This window comes from Chiloscyllium punctatum, chromosome 29 (assembly GCF_047496795.1).
Source record: "Chiloscyllium punctatum isolate Juve2018m chromosome 29, sChiPun1.3, whole genome shotgun sequence".
Taxonomy (NCBI): domain Eukaryota; kingdom Metazoa; phylum Chordata; class Chondrichthyes; order Orectolobiformes; family Hemiscylliidae; genus Chiloscyllium; species Chiloscyllium punctatum.
In genome coordinates, this window is record NC_092767.1 from 63,805,393 (window position 1) to 63,822,183 (window position 16,791).

At 41.1% G+C, this 16,791-nt stretch overlaps 1 protein-coding gene across 12 annotated transcripts in view; it reads right to left on the reverse strand.

The window, feature by feature from the left end:
- The window catches only part of LOC140454477 (ryanodine receptor 1-like), a 400,334-nt gene that overhangs the window by 230,881 nt on the left and 152,662 nt on the right, over window positions 1-16,791 (reverse strand). For all 12 annotated transcript variants that reach the window (XM_072549257.1, XM_072549253.1, XM_072549254.1 and 9 more), the window contains 4 exons: window positions 16,587-16,747; window positions 11,900-12,062; window positions 1,808-1,894; window positions 777-1,003 (listed from right to left, as the gene is read on the reverse strand). In XM_072549257.1, coding sequence (XP_072405358.1) covers window positions 777-1,003; window positions 1,808-1,894; window positions 11,900-12,062; window positions 16,587-16,747 — 638 coding nt within the window. The remainder of the gene's footprint in view (window positions 1-776; window positions 1,004-1,807; window positions 1,895-11,899; window positions 12,063-16,586; window positions 16,748-16,791) is intronic.

Here is a 16,791-nt window from a genome sequence, read left to right on the forward strand (position 1 = left end):
TAACAGCAGGCTTCTAAATACCTGGTAGCTCTCAGTGGGATGGGACCACATCCTTCAAGGTCCCTGATTACAGGACAAGTTTGCTCTGAACAGATACATGTTTGAGTGACACTTAGTGTGTGTTTCCATAAAAAAAAATGAATGCCCACTTTAAGGGCTTTATCCCACAAACAGGTATTCACCTATCTTGCATGCTCCCGGGAGTAGAAATGTCTTTCGTTCAGAGGCTGCTCAAGGGACCCTGTTTTGGGAAATGGACAGCCCCATCACAACCTTGCTGCTGATACCCTCCCCTGCAAATCTGCACATGTCATCACTTTCCTGTGGTCTAGGTCCAACCATAAACCTGGACCAAGGGTGGGTACCATCATGGCATTACTAGCCTGCCAAGTCTGTAAGGTGACACAAAATACAGTAGGCTTATCCTAAAAGAGGTGATGTGGAGCACTTGCCAATGAGAGAAACCCCATTGATTGTATTACATATTGTGCATTATATTGTGCAAAAGCCCTTCATTTTTTCCTGATGAAAGGCTTTTGCCCCAAACATCAATTTTCCTGCTCCTCGGATGCTGCCTGACCTGCTGTGCTTTTCCAGCACTACTCTAATCTAGACTCTGATTTCCAGCATCTGCAGTCCTCACTTTCACCTATACTGTGCATTAACTCAGTTTCTCTCTCCAGAAATATTGCCTGATCTGATGATTATTTCCAGCAGTTCTGTATTTTAATTGCATTTTTCTGCATCTGCCATACAACTGTTTTCTAGTTCCCAACCTGTTCTCCTCAGGAATATGCAGTGCCATCATGATAAGTGGCTCTAAGCATTCGACCATCCAGCCATGCCGCTCACTGATCCGTGCTGTTTCCGCACTCAAAAATTCATTTGGCACCCGACTCCACACTACTGGTGTGATCATTTGGACATCAAGTCTTGGAGGACACTGTGGGATAGTGTTCTTTCGCTCACTCTTAAACATAGCTGATGAAATAGGCATAATATTCTGTAAAAGATTAAAAAAGGCAAAAATAATGACTGCCAAGTTTGCTATGTAAACGGTATTATATAATGGCTGCCTATTCATGATGCTACTTAGAAATCACAATCTTAAGGACACAAAGACAAACTTATGCCAGAGTTGTATTTGCTGCTCTGTATGTGGTGTTTAGATTTTCTTCAACAATGTACAAGTCAGTCACCTGCAATATCTTCTAGCTCTAATGAATGTCTTTGTGTAAAACTTAAATACTTTCCTTTGTTTACAAATGCTAACTAGCTTGCTAATTGTTTAGCACAGGTTCTGTTAGAGTTTCAGATTTCCAGCAGTGTTTATTTTGCAGGGTTAGCACATCCAAGTACAGTCATAATTTTGACAGCCCACTGAAAGCAGTAACAAAGGAGGTGGAGTCCAGGCTTTCTCACTACTGGGAGGTATACTGGTTAAGGATTTTAAGACATTTATGTTACAAGTGGGGAAAGGAAGCAGTTTCTTGGCAGCTTGACTCAAGCAGGCCAAGAGTCCTGAGATACTCTAAGACTCCTTCCCCTCGCTGTCAGGGCAGGAAAATGGCTGCACTTGCAGCCACAGACTCTCTGGTTGTAATTAATCCAACAAAATTTGTTAGTCATGAGCCAGTGACATCAGCTGGTGAGCCTGATGTTAGTGCTCCAGCCCCAAGTAAAAGTCCTGCTCCACTCTAAACAATTAAATGGTCCTGACATTGAAGAAAAACAGAAATAATAGTTTGAGATGAAGCTTAACTGTGTAATGCCATGTACACATCCTATAATCCAATGGCACACATACCTTCAGCTTTCCAAGCTCAAACTGGAACATATTCTGGCTAGAAGGCTGAACAAAAACTGCAGGGAATAACTTCTTACTTGGTTCAACCTATGAAACACATTAAAGTGAAACAAACAGCATTAAAACACATGCAACTGAAGTCTGACAAAATAAAAATAGATTTCTGTTCAATAAGACAAGAGGAAGGAACAGAATTAGGCCATTCAGCCCATCAAATGTTCTCCACCATTAAATAAGATCATGACTAATCTGATTATCCTTAACTTCACTTTCCTGTCTTTTCACCATAACTCTCAATTCCCTTGTTGATTAAAAATCTCTCAGCCTTGATTGTACTTAATGACCTAGCTTTAATACCCCTCAGCAGTATAGAATTCCATAGATTCACTACCATTTGAGAGGTGAAGTCCCACCTCATATGTCTTAAATGAACAACCCTCTACTCATATATATGCCCTCTGGTTCTAGACTCTCTTATAATGGAAAATAAGCTCTTCACATCTACATGGTCAAATCTCACCTCATCCTTCTAAACACAAATGAAACAGCCTCAATCTACTCAATCCCTCCCCAAACGGAAAACCACTTGAGAATCTTCTCTGGACTTCTTCAAAAGCCAGTATCTTTCCTTCGATAAGGGGAGAAAAACTCCTCACAGTATTCTGTGTTCTAACAATGCTTTGTATAGTTTTAGCATGGCTTCCCTATTTTTAAATTCTGTTCTCTTTCAAATGAAGGATAACATTTCATTTGCCTTCAACATTACCTGCTGAACATGTATGCTAGCTTTTTTGTGTTTGTTGCTCAAGGATCACCAAAATCCCTCTTTACTGCAGCTTTCTGAATTTTTTCTCTATTTAATATTCAGTTCTCATGTTCTTCTTGCCAAAGTGCATTACCTCACATTCTCCCACACTACATTCCAATTGCCAAGTTTTGCTCACTCACAAACTGTCAATATCTTTGAGTCATCTTCACCACTTACCTCCCCACCTATCTTTGCGCTATTTGCGAACTTGGAGGTTGTACATTCACTTCCCGCATCCAAGTCATTAACACATGACTATATTTCCTAACACTTGGGAATGCACACTATGTGCTGTTTTAAATCGTGCATACGCTTCCATAAAGTTTTTTTTGGGAGACTCCGGATCGGTAATGGTGGCAGGAAATGTGGCCTGAAAGAGGTAGAGATCAGGAGCTAAGGAATGGTGGGATGGAGAAAGAGGGAATCGCAGAAGAAAGAGACAGAAGAGAGTAGGCCTCCCAGCTCCTGTCCCTTCTCATCGAACCCTTCCCACTTCTGGGTCCTCTTGCCTCCTCACTCTAGATCAATCTCCCCATCTCCTTTAGAAAATCCAAATATATTACTTATACTGCTTCCCCTAGATGTAGCTTTGCTCGTTGAGCTGGAAGGTTCCTTTTTAGACGTTTCATCACCGCACTGTGTAACAACTTCAGTGGGCCTCCGAATGAAGCACTGTTGGGGAGCCTGCTTTCTATTTATATCACTGAGTTTCCTTGAGTTGGTGATGTTATTTCCTGTGGTGATATCATTTCCTATGGTGATGGCATTTCCTGTTTTTTTTCTCAAGCGGTGGTAGACAGGATCCAAGTCAATGTGTTTGTTGATAGAGTTCTGGTTGCAATGCCATGCTTCTTGGAATTCTTGTGCGTGTCTGTTTGGCTTGTCCTAGGTTGGATGTGTTGTCCCAGTCGAAGTGGTGTCCTTCCTCATCCATATGTAAGGATACTAGTGAGCGTGAGTCATGTTGTTTTTGGCTAATTGATGTTCATGTATCCTAGTGGCTAGTTTTCTGCCTGATTATCCAATGTAGTTTTTGTTACAGTTCTTGCAAGGTATTTTGTAGATGACATTAGTTTTGCTTGTTGTCTGTATAGGGTATTTCAAGTTCATTAGCTGCTATTTTAGTGTGTTGGTGGGCTACCATGATGCCAAGGGGTCTGAGTAGTCTGGTAGTCATTTCCAAGATGTCTTTGATGCAGTGGAGAGTGGCTCAAAACTTGCTAATACTGCTTCCCCTGTATCTATCCTGCTTATTACCTCCTCAAACAGCTCTAGTAAATTTGTTTGGTATAATTTCCCCTTCACGAAGCCATGCTGATAACACGTCAGCACATTATGCATTTCTAAATGCTCGGCTATCACACCCTTTATACTATGTCCTAACATTGTCCCAATGACAGGCATTAAGCTAACTGGCCTATAGGTACCTGGTTTTCTTGGCTCCCACTCTTTATTAATGAGGATGCAACCCACTAAGCGCAGAACCGGACAGCTTTTATTCTCTAGTGACAGTTATTGTACTTATTTCATCTCCCACTTTTGCCCTTTGCTTATTTAGTATTTTTGGAATGCCAGTGTCTTCTACCATGAAGACTAATACAAAGTATTTTCAAAGTTTGTGAGAAGATTTGTAACTTGGGTGCTCATTGTTGTGGTTCTGTTGACCGAGCTGGGAATTTGTGTTGCAGACGTTTCGTCCCCTGTCTAGGTGACATCCTCAGTGCTTGGGAGCCTCCTGTGAAGCGCTTCTGTGATCTTTCCTCCGGCATTTGTAGTGGTTTGAATCTGTCGCTTCCGGTTGTCAGTTCCAGCTGTCCGTTGCAGTGGCCGGTATATTGGGTCCAGATCAATGCACGTATTGATTGAATCTGTGGATGAGTGCCATGCCTCTAGGAATTCCCTGGCTGTTCTCTGTTTGGCTTGTCCTATAATAGTAGTGTTGTCCCAGTCGAATTCATGCTGCTTGTCATCTGCGTGACAAGCAAAAATGTACTTGTCATCTTTTGTTTGTTTTCAAACCCTTTCCAATGCTCTGGATGCTCACTATTCTTTCCCACATTGTATATTTTGTCTTTCAATTTAATACTACTTTTAATTTTGTTGGTTAACCATGGCTGGTTTTATCTCCTCCCTAGAATTCCTCTTTCTCATTTTGATATATCATTGTTGAGAACCATGAAATGTTTTCTGAAATATCTGCTATTAATCATCAAGTATCTTTACTGCTAAATTTCTGTCCTAGTCCACTCCAGCCAACTGTGCCCTCACTCCTTTCTAATTACCCTAGTTTAAGTTTAGCACAGCTGTTTCAGATCCAAGTTTCTCAGTCAACTGAATGCTAAGTTCTAGCGTATTATGCTCACAGTTTCCTAGAGGATCTTTTACTTTGAAATCATTTGGTATTTCATTATACATGAATGCCTCATTATATATTAAACTATCCAAATTATCCAAATCCTTGGTTTGATCCATGCATCTTGTTCTAGGATTTGATCTTGCATCGACTCGATGAAGTCTTCATCCTAGCTTGCTCTGTTAATTTAATTTTCCCAATTTCCATGTTTTGGAATGTATTCACATACATAAATCTTATGAAAGTTGGAAAGTAGATGAGTACCTGCAAACACACTGGCAGTATAAACTTCCATTGGAGTTGTTTTTTTATTCATTCATTTTGTGGGTTGAGAGTATTGCTGGCTGGGCCAGCATTTATTATCCCTCCCGAGTTGTCCTCGAGAAGGTGGGGGTGAGTTTTTGTGAATAAAGGTATTGGATTTACATTATATTCTTCTTCAATGTCCTGACGTTTAACCCCATCAATTGAGTTTACAGTGAAATGGTCAATTTGATTTTCTGAAACATTGATATATTCTTAGACATGGTACTGGATATAAGTTACTGCATCTTATCAAAATGCTGTAGCCCAAATACTAGGTCACTATTCTTTCAAACTCAATTCAGGAAATTATAACAATTAGAACATTTGAGTATAGGAGTTGGGATGTGATGCTGCTGCTGTACAGGACATCGGTGAGGCCACTTGTGGAATACTATGTACAATTTTGGTCGCCCTTATACAGGAAGCATGTTGTTGATCTTGAAGTGGAGGAGCTGGTGTTGGACTGGGGTGGACAAAATTAAAAATCACACAACACCAGGTTATAGTCCAACAGGTTTATTTGGAAGCACTAGCTTTCGGAGTGCTGTTCCTTCAGCAAGTGGTTGTGACAACCACCTGATGAAGGAGCAGCGCTCCAAAGCTACTGCTTCCAAATAAACCTGTTGGACCATAACCTAGTCTTGTGATTTTTAACATTGTTAATCTTGAAAGGGTGCAGAAAATATTTACAAAGGTATTGCCGGAACAGGAGTGTTTGAGTTCTAGGGACAGGCGATTTAAGCTGGGGCTTTTCTCCTCGGAGGCTGAGGAGTGACGTTATAGAGGTTTATAAAATCATGAGGGGCATGAACAGGGTGAATAGCCAATGTCTTTTTCCTAGGGTGCAGGAGTCCGAAACTTAAGATGAGAGGGGAAAGATTTAAAAGGAAAACCTGAGGGGTTATTTTTTCACAGAGGGAGGTGCGTGTATGGAAGCAGCTACCAGAGAAAGTGGAGGAGGCTGGTACAATTACAACATTTAAAAGGCATTTGGGTGGGTACATGAACAGAAAGGGTTTAGAGGGATACAAGCCAAAAGTTGGCAAATGGGACCAGGTCGGATTAGAATGTCTGGGCGGCATGGATGAGTTGGACCAAAAGGTCTGCTTCCATGCTGTTTGACTCTGTGACTCTATAACCTGAGCAGATGTTTGAATTTCTCAAGGGGGCGAAAATCTGATCTGATAAGTAGCTTTGCTTGAATTCTTTAAACATCGAGTAATGATAATCCAGTAATACAAGTTACTTCTGTATAATTTGCAGCAAAGGATTACACCTACTCCAGCCAAAACAAACTTGCAGAGTGGTGTTTTTGTTATCATTTATTCACTCATATGATGTTAGCATTGCCCTTCAGCAATTTCTAATGGACAGAGTGGCTTGCGAGTGCATTTCAGAGGGTAGTTAAGAGTTCACTGTGTTATTGTGGATCTGGAGTCACATATAAACTCGACCAGGTAAGAAGCCAAATTTCTTATCTTGAAAGATTTAAATACACAAGATTTTATAACAATTGAGAACAATTTAACGGTCATCATTACTGAGACAAGCTTACAATTCCAGATATATGAATTAAACTTGAATTCCAACGCCTGCTGTGGTAGGATCTGAAACCATTTCCCTAAAGCATCAGCCCGGACCTTGTGACTATCAATTCATAACACCTCTATTTCCACATAACGTGTAACACCAATAACAATATTCCTCAAGATACTTCACATTGGAGGCAAGAGAGATCAAGTTAGGTAAAATGAGGACAACAATTGTATAAATGGTTTAAAAAAAAAGTAAGATTTTAAGAAAAAGGGAGAACTAATTACTGAAAATGGAACAGTCATGAGTAATTCAACAAATAGACTTAAGTAGTAGAAAGGGAATGTCCACAGGTAAATGGACTTCAAAAATGCATTTCATTAAACTCCACATAGGAGATCATTAAATTTGAAAGAAGTGACTAGTGGACAAACATTTTTGCAGAGGCATAAAGGACCCAACAGCAGACCCGTTCTGGTTTCTGAGCATGCCAGTATCTGACATCCATTGCCCTGATGCGATTTTATGGGAAAGGCCAATTAAGTACAACAGAAGGACAGCAAGGTGGGAGGCCCAGTTAAGATAGATAACTCATCACACCAGTCAACCAACAGTCTCACACTAGGAGAGGTAGACTGCAGCTGAGGCTAAAAGGGGACAACGAGGATGGCTTAATTAGGAATGCACTCAAGGTTTCGAAGAACCAAATCTATTAGGGCTATAAGTACACTCCTCGACATGATTAATTGTGGCAAGGGCCTTTTTACCCTTATGGTACGTTCATTGGGAACTTGAGAAGAGGTTCTGCCCGTGCCTCAAACTGATCTATACCTGCTGTATCTTCTGATAATCCTCCTCACTATCCGCAACTCTACTAATCTTTGTACCATCCGCAGACTTAGTAATTAGATCAGTTATGTTTTCCTCCAAATCGTTTCTGTAGATCACAAGCAGCAGAGGACGAAGCCCTGATCCCTATAGAACACCATTCGTCATGGCCCTCCGTTCTGAAAAGCATCCTTCCTCTCTCTCCTATGATTAACCAGTTCTGTATCCAGCTTGCCAGCTCACCCCTGATACCATGAGACTTCACCTTTTGTACCAGTCTGCCATAACGGACCTTGTCAAAGGCTTTACTAAAGTCCACGTAGACAACATCAATCATATTCGTCACCTGCTCAAAAACCTTGATCAAGTTAGTGAGGCACGACCTCCCCCACACAAAACCATGTTATTTATCACTGATCATTCCTTTGCTTCTAAATGCTTATAAATCTCCTCCGAAAATCTTTCCTAATAATTTCCCTACCACTGACAGGAGGCTCATAGGCCTGTAATTTCCTGGATTATCCCTGTTACCCTTTTAAAAAATGAGACAGCATTAGCTACTCTCCAGTCCCTGAAACCTCACCTGTGCCAAACAGGACATAAAGATGTCTGTCAATACTCCAGCAATTTGTTCTCTTGCCTCCCTCAATATTTTGGGATAGATCCCATCAGGACCCGGGAACTTACTTATCTTAATACTTTTTAAAGATGCACAACTTGGCTTGCAAAATCGACATTCCCTTCCCTGACATCATCCTCCACCAATTCCTTCTCTTTAGTGAATATTGACACAGAGTATTCATTTAGGACCTCACCTAGCTCTTCTGGCTTCACACGTATATTCTCTTTGTCCTTGAGTGGGCCAACCCATTCCCTGGCTACCGAGGATTGGAAAGTGCTATTGAAAGAGACTAAATTGTTGCATTGTGCCTTGTAATATGGTAAATGCTGTTGCCATTGTTCATTGGTTGTCGAAGGACAACGTCTTGGAAGATGCTGGGTGGGTTGCAAATCATGTTGGCTGCTTTATCTTGGATAACATTCACCTTTTGGGGGTTGTTGGGCTGCACTCATGCAGGCAAGTGGACACAATTCCATCAAATCCTGAGTTGTTAGTGTAGCTAGGTTTTGACGAGTCAAGAAGAGAGTTGCTCACTGTAGAAGTGGGTGGCACGGTGGCAGTGGTTAGCACTGTTGCCTCACAGCGCCAGAGACCTGGGTTCAATTCCCGCCTCAGGCGACTGACTGTGTGGAGTTTGCACGTTCTCCCCGTGTCTGCGTAGGTTTCCTCCGGGTGCTCTGGTTTCCTCCCACAGTCCAAAAGATATGCAGGTCAGGTGAATTGGCCATGCTAAATTGCCCGTAGTGTTAGGTAAGGGCTAAATGTAGGGGTATGGGTGGGTTGCGCTTCGGCAGGTCGGTGTGGACTTGTTGGGCCGAAGGGCCTGTTTCCACACTGTAATGTAATCTAAAATCTAATCTAATTTCTCACTCTCTGGCTTGCTCCTGTGGCCACAGTATTATCCCCTGGTGCAAGTGCCGAGCACAAGGCAATATAACCTCAATTCAGTGCCAGGCTATTTCAAGTTAGGAAATATCTCTTTCTGTAAAGTGTGACAAACATGGAGAACTCAGAGCCACTGCATTATTACAGTGAACAGTTGCTTTTTATTCATTTTGTGGGATGTGGGCACCGCTGGCTGGCCAGCATTTATTGCCCATCCCTTGTTGCCCCTTGAGAAGGTGGTGGGGAGTTGCCTTCTTGAACCGCTGCAGTCCACCTGCTGTGAGTTGACCCACAATGCCATTAGTGAGGGAATTCCAGGATTTTGACTCAGCAACAGTGAAGGAATGGCAGTATATTTCTAAGTCAGGATGGTGAGTGACTTGGTGGGGAACTTGAAGGTAGTGGTGTTCCCATATATTTGTTGTCCTTGTCCTTCCAGATGGAAGTGGTCGTGTGTTTGGAAGGTGCTGTCTGAGGAACTTTGGTAATTTTTGCAGTGCATCTTGGAGATAGTACAGGTAGACAACCCTTTATCTGAAATCTTGAAATCTGAGAAGCTCCAAAGTCTGAAGGTTTTTTTGTTATGTTTTTTTTCTTATTAACAAGGTTCTTTGGCATGCAAACAGTTAACCCAAGTCCACACCCACTTGAAGCGTGCCACTCAGATGGGACATATGGAGGCATGGCCCAAAACTGGCAGGCCTCAATCCTGTTTCAGGGTCCGTTTTACTTACAGTAAGTCTGTTCTTTGGAAAGATTTTTAAAAAGTTCACCATCAAACTGCCACTTATTCTGAAATTTGAAAAATTCTGAATTCCGAAAACCAGTTGGTTCCAAGCATTTCAGATAAAGGATTGTGCACCTGCTACTGAGCATCAGTGATAGAGGGGATGGATGCTTGTGATGTGGTGCCAATCAAGCGGGCTGCTTTGTCCTGGATGGTGTCAAGCTTCTTGAGTGTTGTTGGGGTTGCACCCATCCCAGGCGTGTGGAGCATTCCATCACACTTCTGACTTGTGCCTTGTAGATGGTAGACAAGCTTTGAGCAGTCACGAGGTGAGTTACTTGCTGCAGTATTTCTAGCTTCTGACCAGCTCTTGTAGCCACTGTATTTATGTGGTGAGTCCAGTTGAGTTTTTAGTCAAATGATAGCCTCCAAGATGTTGACAGTGGGGAGATTCAGTGATGACAACACCATTGAATGCCAAGGGTGGTGGTTAGATTGTCTCTTATTCATGATTATCATAGCCTGGCGCAAATGTTATTTGCCAATTGTCAGCCCAAACCTGGATATTGTCCAGATCTTGTTGCATTTGAACATGGACTGCTTCAGTATCTGAGGAGTCAGGAATAGTGCTAAACATTGTACAATCATCAGCGAACATCCCCACTTCTGACCTTATGATGGAGGGAAGGTCATTGATGAAGCAGCTGAAGGAGGTTGGGCCTATGACATTATCCTGAGGAACTCCTGCAAAGAGGTTCTGGAGCTGAGATGACTGACCTCCAACAACCACGACCATCTTCCTACGTATCAGGTGTGACTCCAACCATCGGACAGCATGCCCCAAAACCAATTATTCCAGTTTTGATTAGGCTTCTTGATGCCATACTTGGTCAAATGCAGCCTTGATGTCAAGGCCTGCCACTCTCTACTCACCCTCTGGAATTTAGCTCTTTTGTCCACGACTGGACCAAGGCTGTAATGAGGTCAGGAGCTGAGTGGCCCTGGCAGAAACTGGGCATCACTGAGCAGGTTATTGCTGAACAGGTGCTTCTTGACAGTAATGTTGATAACATCTTCCATCACTCTATTGATGATTGAGAGTAGACTGATGGGGTGGTAATTGGCTGGGTTGGATTTGTCCTGCTTTTTATGTACGGGATATACTTGGGCAATTTTTCACATTGTTGGGTAGATATTGGTGTTGTAACTGTTCTGGAACAGCTTGGCTAGAGGAACAGCAAGTTCTGGAGCACATCTTCAGTACTATTGCCGGAATGGTGTTTGTTCTATCATGCCTCTGCTGACTCTCCAAATTACCAGATCACTTAGTGCTATTCTCCTACCTTCTCCCGTGCAGATTCTTCCTCTCCTAATAATTACCTATTCTGTTTTGAATAACTTGATTGCCAGACACACTGGCAGTACATTCCAGATCCTAACCAGAAGCACAACAATATGACAGTGCAGGATGAGGCTGTTCAAACCATCATGTCTGCACCTGTTCTTTAAATGAGATTCATTACCTTGTGCTAATCTGCGTTTTTACTGATGCCCTTGCACATTGTTTGAATATAAACAATCATCCAATATCCTTATTGCTTGAACATGTTTTTCCTCATATCACTTTTACTTCTTTTATTCATTACTTTAAATGTGTGCCCTCTGACTCTTAATCATGAATTGGGTCATTTCCTCTTTATCTGCTCTGTAACCACCTTTTTTCAGTATGCCTCTCAGCCTTTTCTTCTCTCAGGAAGAATCCCAATTTCTCCAATCTATTTTCCAACAAAAAGTAGATATTAGCTCAGTTATTAATTTTGAATAATAAATCAATACTTTTTTTGTTAGATAAGGATATAAAAGAAAACATAGCGAAGGTCAGTGGGACAGGAATAAAAAGATAGCCATGATTTTACTTTGTGGCAGAGCAGATTCAAGGGGCTGACTGGTCAGCTCATGTTTTAATTTCCTAAATATTCACTTGCTTTTTGATTGAGTTATCTACCACTTGGTTAAAAAAACTGTCCTACCTGGTAGTAGGTGTTGATGTCTTTCCCATTTGCGGTGAATGTCATGAGACCAGTTGCTAAATCAACAAGGCAGCCAATCTCCAGATCAACATTACTGCGGCTTGCTTGTTGGGAATTGCTAAATTCACCTCCCCAAACCATGTAACAGTTGCTCCGCTTAATACTGTAGGGAGAACACATGTGTCAATAGTACACAAATATATTGAAGTTGCAGATATGGAACACAAGTATTACAATACATTGAAAGGCCACATGTTTAAGCATTAAGAAACTAAATTTGACACAAAAATTGGTGTAAATTTGTGTAAAGGTCTGAACTAATTCCAAAATGAAATTAGTGAAATGACCAGTCCCAGCAACACTCAGTGCTCAATTGTCAAGTCATGCATTTACACTACAACAGCATTATAAAGCAAAATGAAACAGCTTCAAACTGCTGTTACACTTCTGTTGTGAAAGCACCATATGTTGGACAGAGTTGGATTGAAAATAAATATTAAAAACTAATTTTGGTGGTCTCCATCCATTTCAAAACATACATGTCTGCAGCAAAAAAAACCTGCGGAACCTTACATACAGAATACTTAATGATTAAGTACAGTCGTTTCTGCTATAACGCGATAGTTCTGTTCCTGTGTAACCCGTGTCATAAGAAAATTGTGTAACAGCAGCACTATTTAAACTAATGAGGCCTGAATCATGTTAGATTAGATACCCTACAGTGTGGAAACAGGCCCTTCGGCCCAACAAGTCCACACTGACTCTCCGAAGAGTAACCCACCCAGTCTTATTTCCCTCTAACTATTGCCTAACACTATGGGCAATTTAGCATGGCCAATTCACCTGACATGTACATCTTTGGACTATGGGAGGAAACCAGAGCACCCGAAGGAAACCCATGCAGACAGGGGGAGAATGTGCAAAGCCCACACAGACAGTCGCCCAAGGCTGGAATCGAACCTGAGACCTTGGTGCTGTGAGACTGCAGTGCTAACCACTGAACCACTGTGCCACCAATACAGGCTTTAAAAGTTTGTGCTTTAGAAACAGTGTCCCCAATTCATCAATCGCGTTACAGCAAATTTGCAATAACAAAACGCACATTATAGCAGAATGACCAGTACACTGCCCACATCAGATTGTGTTTTAAGTACAATGGTAATGTTTTGCATTGTACCTTAGCTGTGCAGTATTCTGGGAAAGAACAAAGGATCCTCTCCCTCCATAAACTCTAATTGTAAGAAACAACCTGCTCAGTATTTTAATCTACTGTTCTTTATTAAAAAGGGAATAGCTTAGAAATGGTTATCGACACATCCATTTACAAATGTCAGCTTCAAGCCATTTTGATCCGATGTAGATGCAATATTGACTCAGCCACTACTGGTACTTAAACTATAAGCACTTGTTTGAACTCGTGAAATGAGGTATCAGGAGTTCCTCATGAATGATAGCGAACAATTCATTTGGAAGGATGAAGAAGGATTTCACTGAAACTTTAGAATATTGAAAAGCCTGGATAAAGTGGATGTGGAGATGACATTTCCACCAGTAGGATAGACTAAGACCTGAGGGCACAGTCTCAGAATTAAGGGACGACCCTTTAAAATAGAGAGGAGGAGAAATTTATTTAGCCAGAGGGTGGTGAATCTGTGGAACTCATTGCCGCAGTGGGCTGTGGAGGCCTAGTACTAAGACAGAAATAGACAGTTTCTTAATTAGTAAGAGGATCAAGGTCTAAGGTGAGAAGGTAGTCGAAAGTGCCTGAGAAACATATCAACCATGATCAAATGATGGAATACAACAGACTTGCTGGGCTGTTCTGCTCCTAGATCTTATGGTCCTAAATCCTTGAAGTAGTGCTTCAATATACAATAGATTAAACTACTAAAATCCCAGTGATCGCATTTAAGAGTAATATGAGAAGTGTTTAAAATTTGTAAATAATGCGCAATATCAACATTAAAAGTATGCTACCCTTGGTAAAATACAGGATTACACAAAATATACAGCACAGAAACAGACCATTGAGCTCAAGTAGTACATGATGCGACAGTCCTTTACATCAAGGCTGTATTCAACCAAGTGTGGCATCAAGGAGCCCTAGCAAAACTGGAATGGTTTTAATGGTCATCAGGGAGTAAACTCTTTGTTGGTTGGAGTCACGCCTAACATAAGAGGAGGGCTGTGGTTGTTCGAGATCAGTCATCTCAGTCCCAGGACATCTCTGCAGGAGCTCCTCAGGGTAGTGTCCTAGACTCAACAATCTTCAGCTGCTTCCATCATAAGGTCGGAAGCAGGGATGTTTTCTGATGATCGCACAATGTTCAGCACCATTCATGACTCCTCAAACACTGAAGCTGTTCAGGTTCATATGCAATAAGACCTGGACGCATCCAGGCTTGGGCCAACATGTAACAGGTAACAGAAATGTAAGGCAAATGACCACTTCCAACAAGAGACAATCTAACCACTGCTCCTTGACATTCAATGGTGTTATCATGACTGAATCCTCCACCATCAACACCCTGACAGTTACCATTGATCTGAAACTCAACTGGACTGGGCACATAAATGTAGCTGCTACAAGTGTAGGTCAGAGGTTTGGAATACTGCAGCAAGTAACTCACCTCCTGACTCCCCAAAACCTGTCCACCATCTACAAAGCACAAGTTGGGAGTGTGATGAATACTCCCCACTTGCCTTGATAGGCACAGATCCAACAAACTCATGACATTTGACACAGCTCAAGAGAAAGCAGCCCGCTTGATTGATAACATATCCACAAACATTCACTCCCTCCACTACCGATGCTCAGATGTAGCAGTGTGTACTAACTACAAGATGCACTACAGCAATGCATCCAGGATCCTTCAACAACAGCTTCCAAACCCACAGAAGGGCAAGGGCAGCAAGTACATGGGAACACCATCACGCACAAATGCCCCTCCAAGTCACTCACCATTCTGGAGGTGATGTCCAAATGGTATTATCACTATACTATTAATCCAAAGACCCAGGTAAGCTGCTGGGGACCTGGGTTCAAATCTCACCATGACAAATAGTGGAATTTGAATTTAATTTTTAAAAAACTTAGGATTAAGAGTCTAATGATGACAACAAAACTGTTGCCGATTGTCGAAAAATCCATCTGGTTCACTAATGTCTTTTGTTGAAGGAAATCTGACATCTGTACCTTGTCTGGCCTCCACATAACTCCAGACCCACACCAATGTGGTTTACTTTGAACTGCTCTCTGGGAAATTAGGATAGGAAATAAATACTGGCCTGGCCAGTGATGTTCCCAACCCTTGAAGGAATAATAAATAAAAATTTGCTGCTCCTTCACTGTCACTGAGTCAAAAATCCTGGAGTTCTCTCCCTACAGGCAACATACAGAAAGCGGACTGCAGCAGTTCAAGAAGGCAGCTCACTGCTACATTCTCAAAGGCAACTAGGATGGGCAATAAATGCTGGCCAGTCAGCGACATCCATGTCTCATGAATGAACACAAAAAAATGTGTCAGGGTTCTATGTTCTATTCGAGCGTCTTTTCATTCTTCATCATCTAAAACATACTCCAGCAAGTCCACTCTCCCTCAAATGTTCATCTCATTCCCAATTAAGTGCACCTACAATACTTGTTTCAACCACTCCCTGAGGTACTGAGTTCCACATTCTCACCATTGTTTGGATAAAGAGTTTTCTTCAAAATTCTCTAATGGATTTCTTGGTGCTTGTAATATAGTGATGGTCTTCAAAGGGAACATCACTGTCAAAACTTCAATTTTAAAGATCTCTATTAGGTCACTCTTCAGACTTTTTCTTTCCAAGAGAGAAAAGACCCAGTCTGTTAATCCTTTCGAGATACGTAAACCCAAGTATTTCTACTATCATCGGATGGAAATCAGCACCACATCATCTCCACTTCTTCCATATCCTTTTTATTATATGGGGTCAAATACTGCAACGTCGATTACATGCTCAACGTGGATTGTTGCAGTAAAATTCCATAACTCCATTGGAACAGTCTATCAGAAAGATCCATTTACATAACACTTGCCTGAAAAGAACTATTTTCTAATCAGGTGCTGCACCTTCACACATTATTTAGGTTTCATGGTTGGAATTATAAGAAATGATAAGACGTGTTTTATAATGATTCTCATTATTGTTTTATTCTTTTTTATAATCTAGATCTTTTGTTATTTTAATTATCCCATTATTAACTCTATTTCCTTAATATGTAGTTCTCAAATTTGGTTAAATAGTCTTCTTGGAGTTATGTTTTTTCAACATTATATTTTTTACACCTCTTTGTCTATTTTAAAAATAACAGGCAAATATTTTATCACATCTTAATTTATTCAAACATTTGATATTTAACTGGCTATATTTTCACATCATATCTCACTTGCATCATTAATTTAGTGCAGTGAGACCATTAGTCCAAGTGAATGGTGTCAAAAAACTTCAGTACAAAGTACGCTAATAAAATAGATATTGTAGGAAACAATTTTAGACAATGATTGTAACATTTCCATGTTATTAAACATGCGACTTGTTCAAACTAGTTATTGAGTTGGGGTGGGACTAAAAGACATTAAAATTTAAGTCACGAAGAGAAAAGTGCTTGATAGTTTAAAATGAGTTGAATTATAAAAACTGAATATATTAACCTAGATACCTGTCATGGACTTTGCCTTGGTCATCTCCTACTGAGGCAGTTACTGTGCGAACTTTAGTTAGATCAAAGTTGCCATCGTGCTGATGAAAGTCAGGGGTTACCCAACCAACCCACACTCCTCCTGGTTCCTGTCCAGCAAATATCCTCACAGAATAGTAATACTATCAAAAGAAAGTACCAAAATTAGAAACAAGAAATACATTAG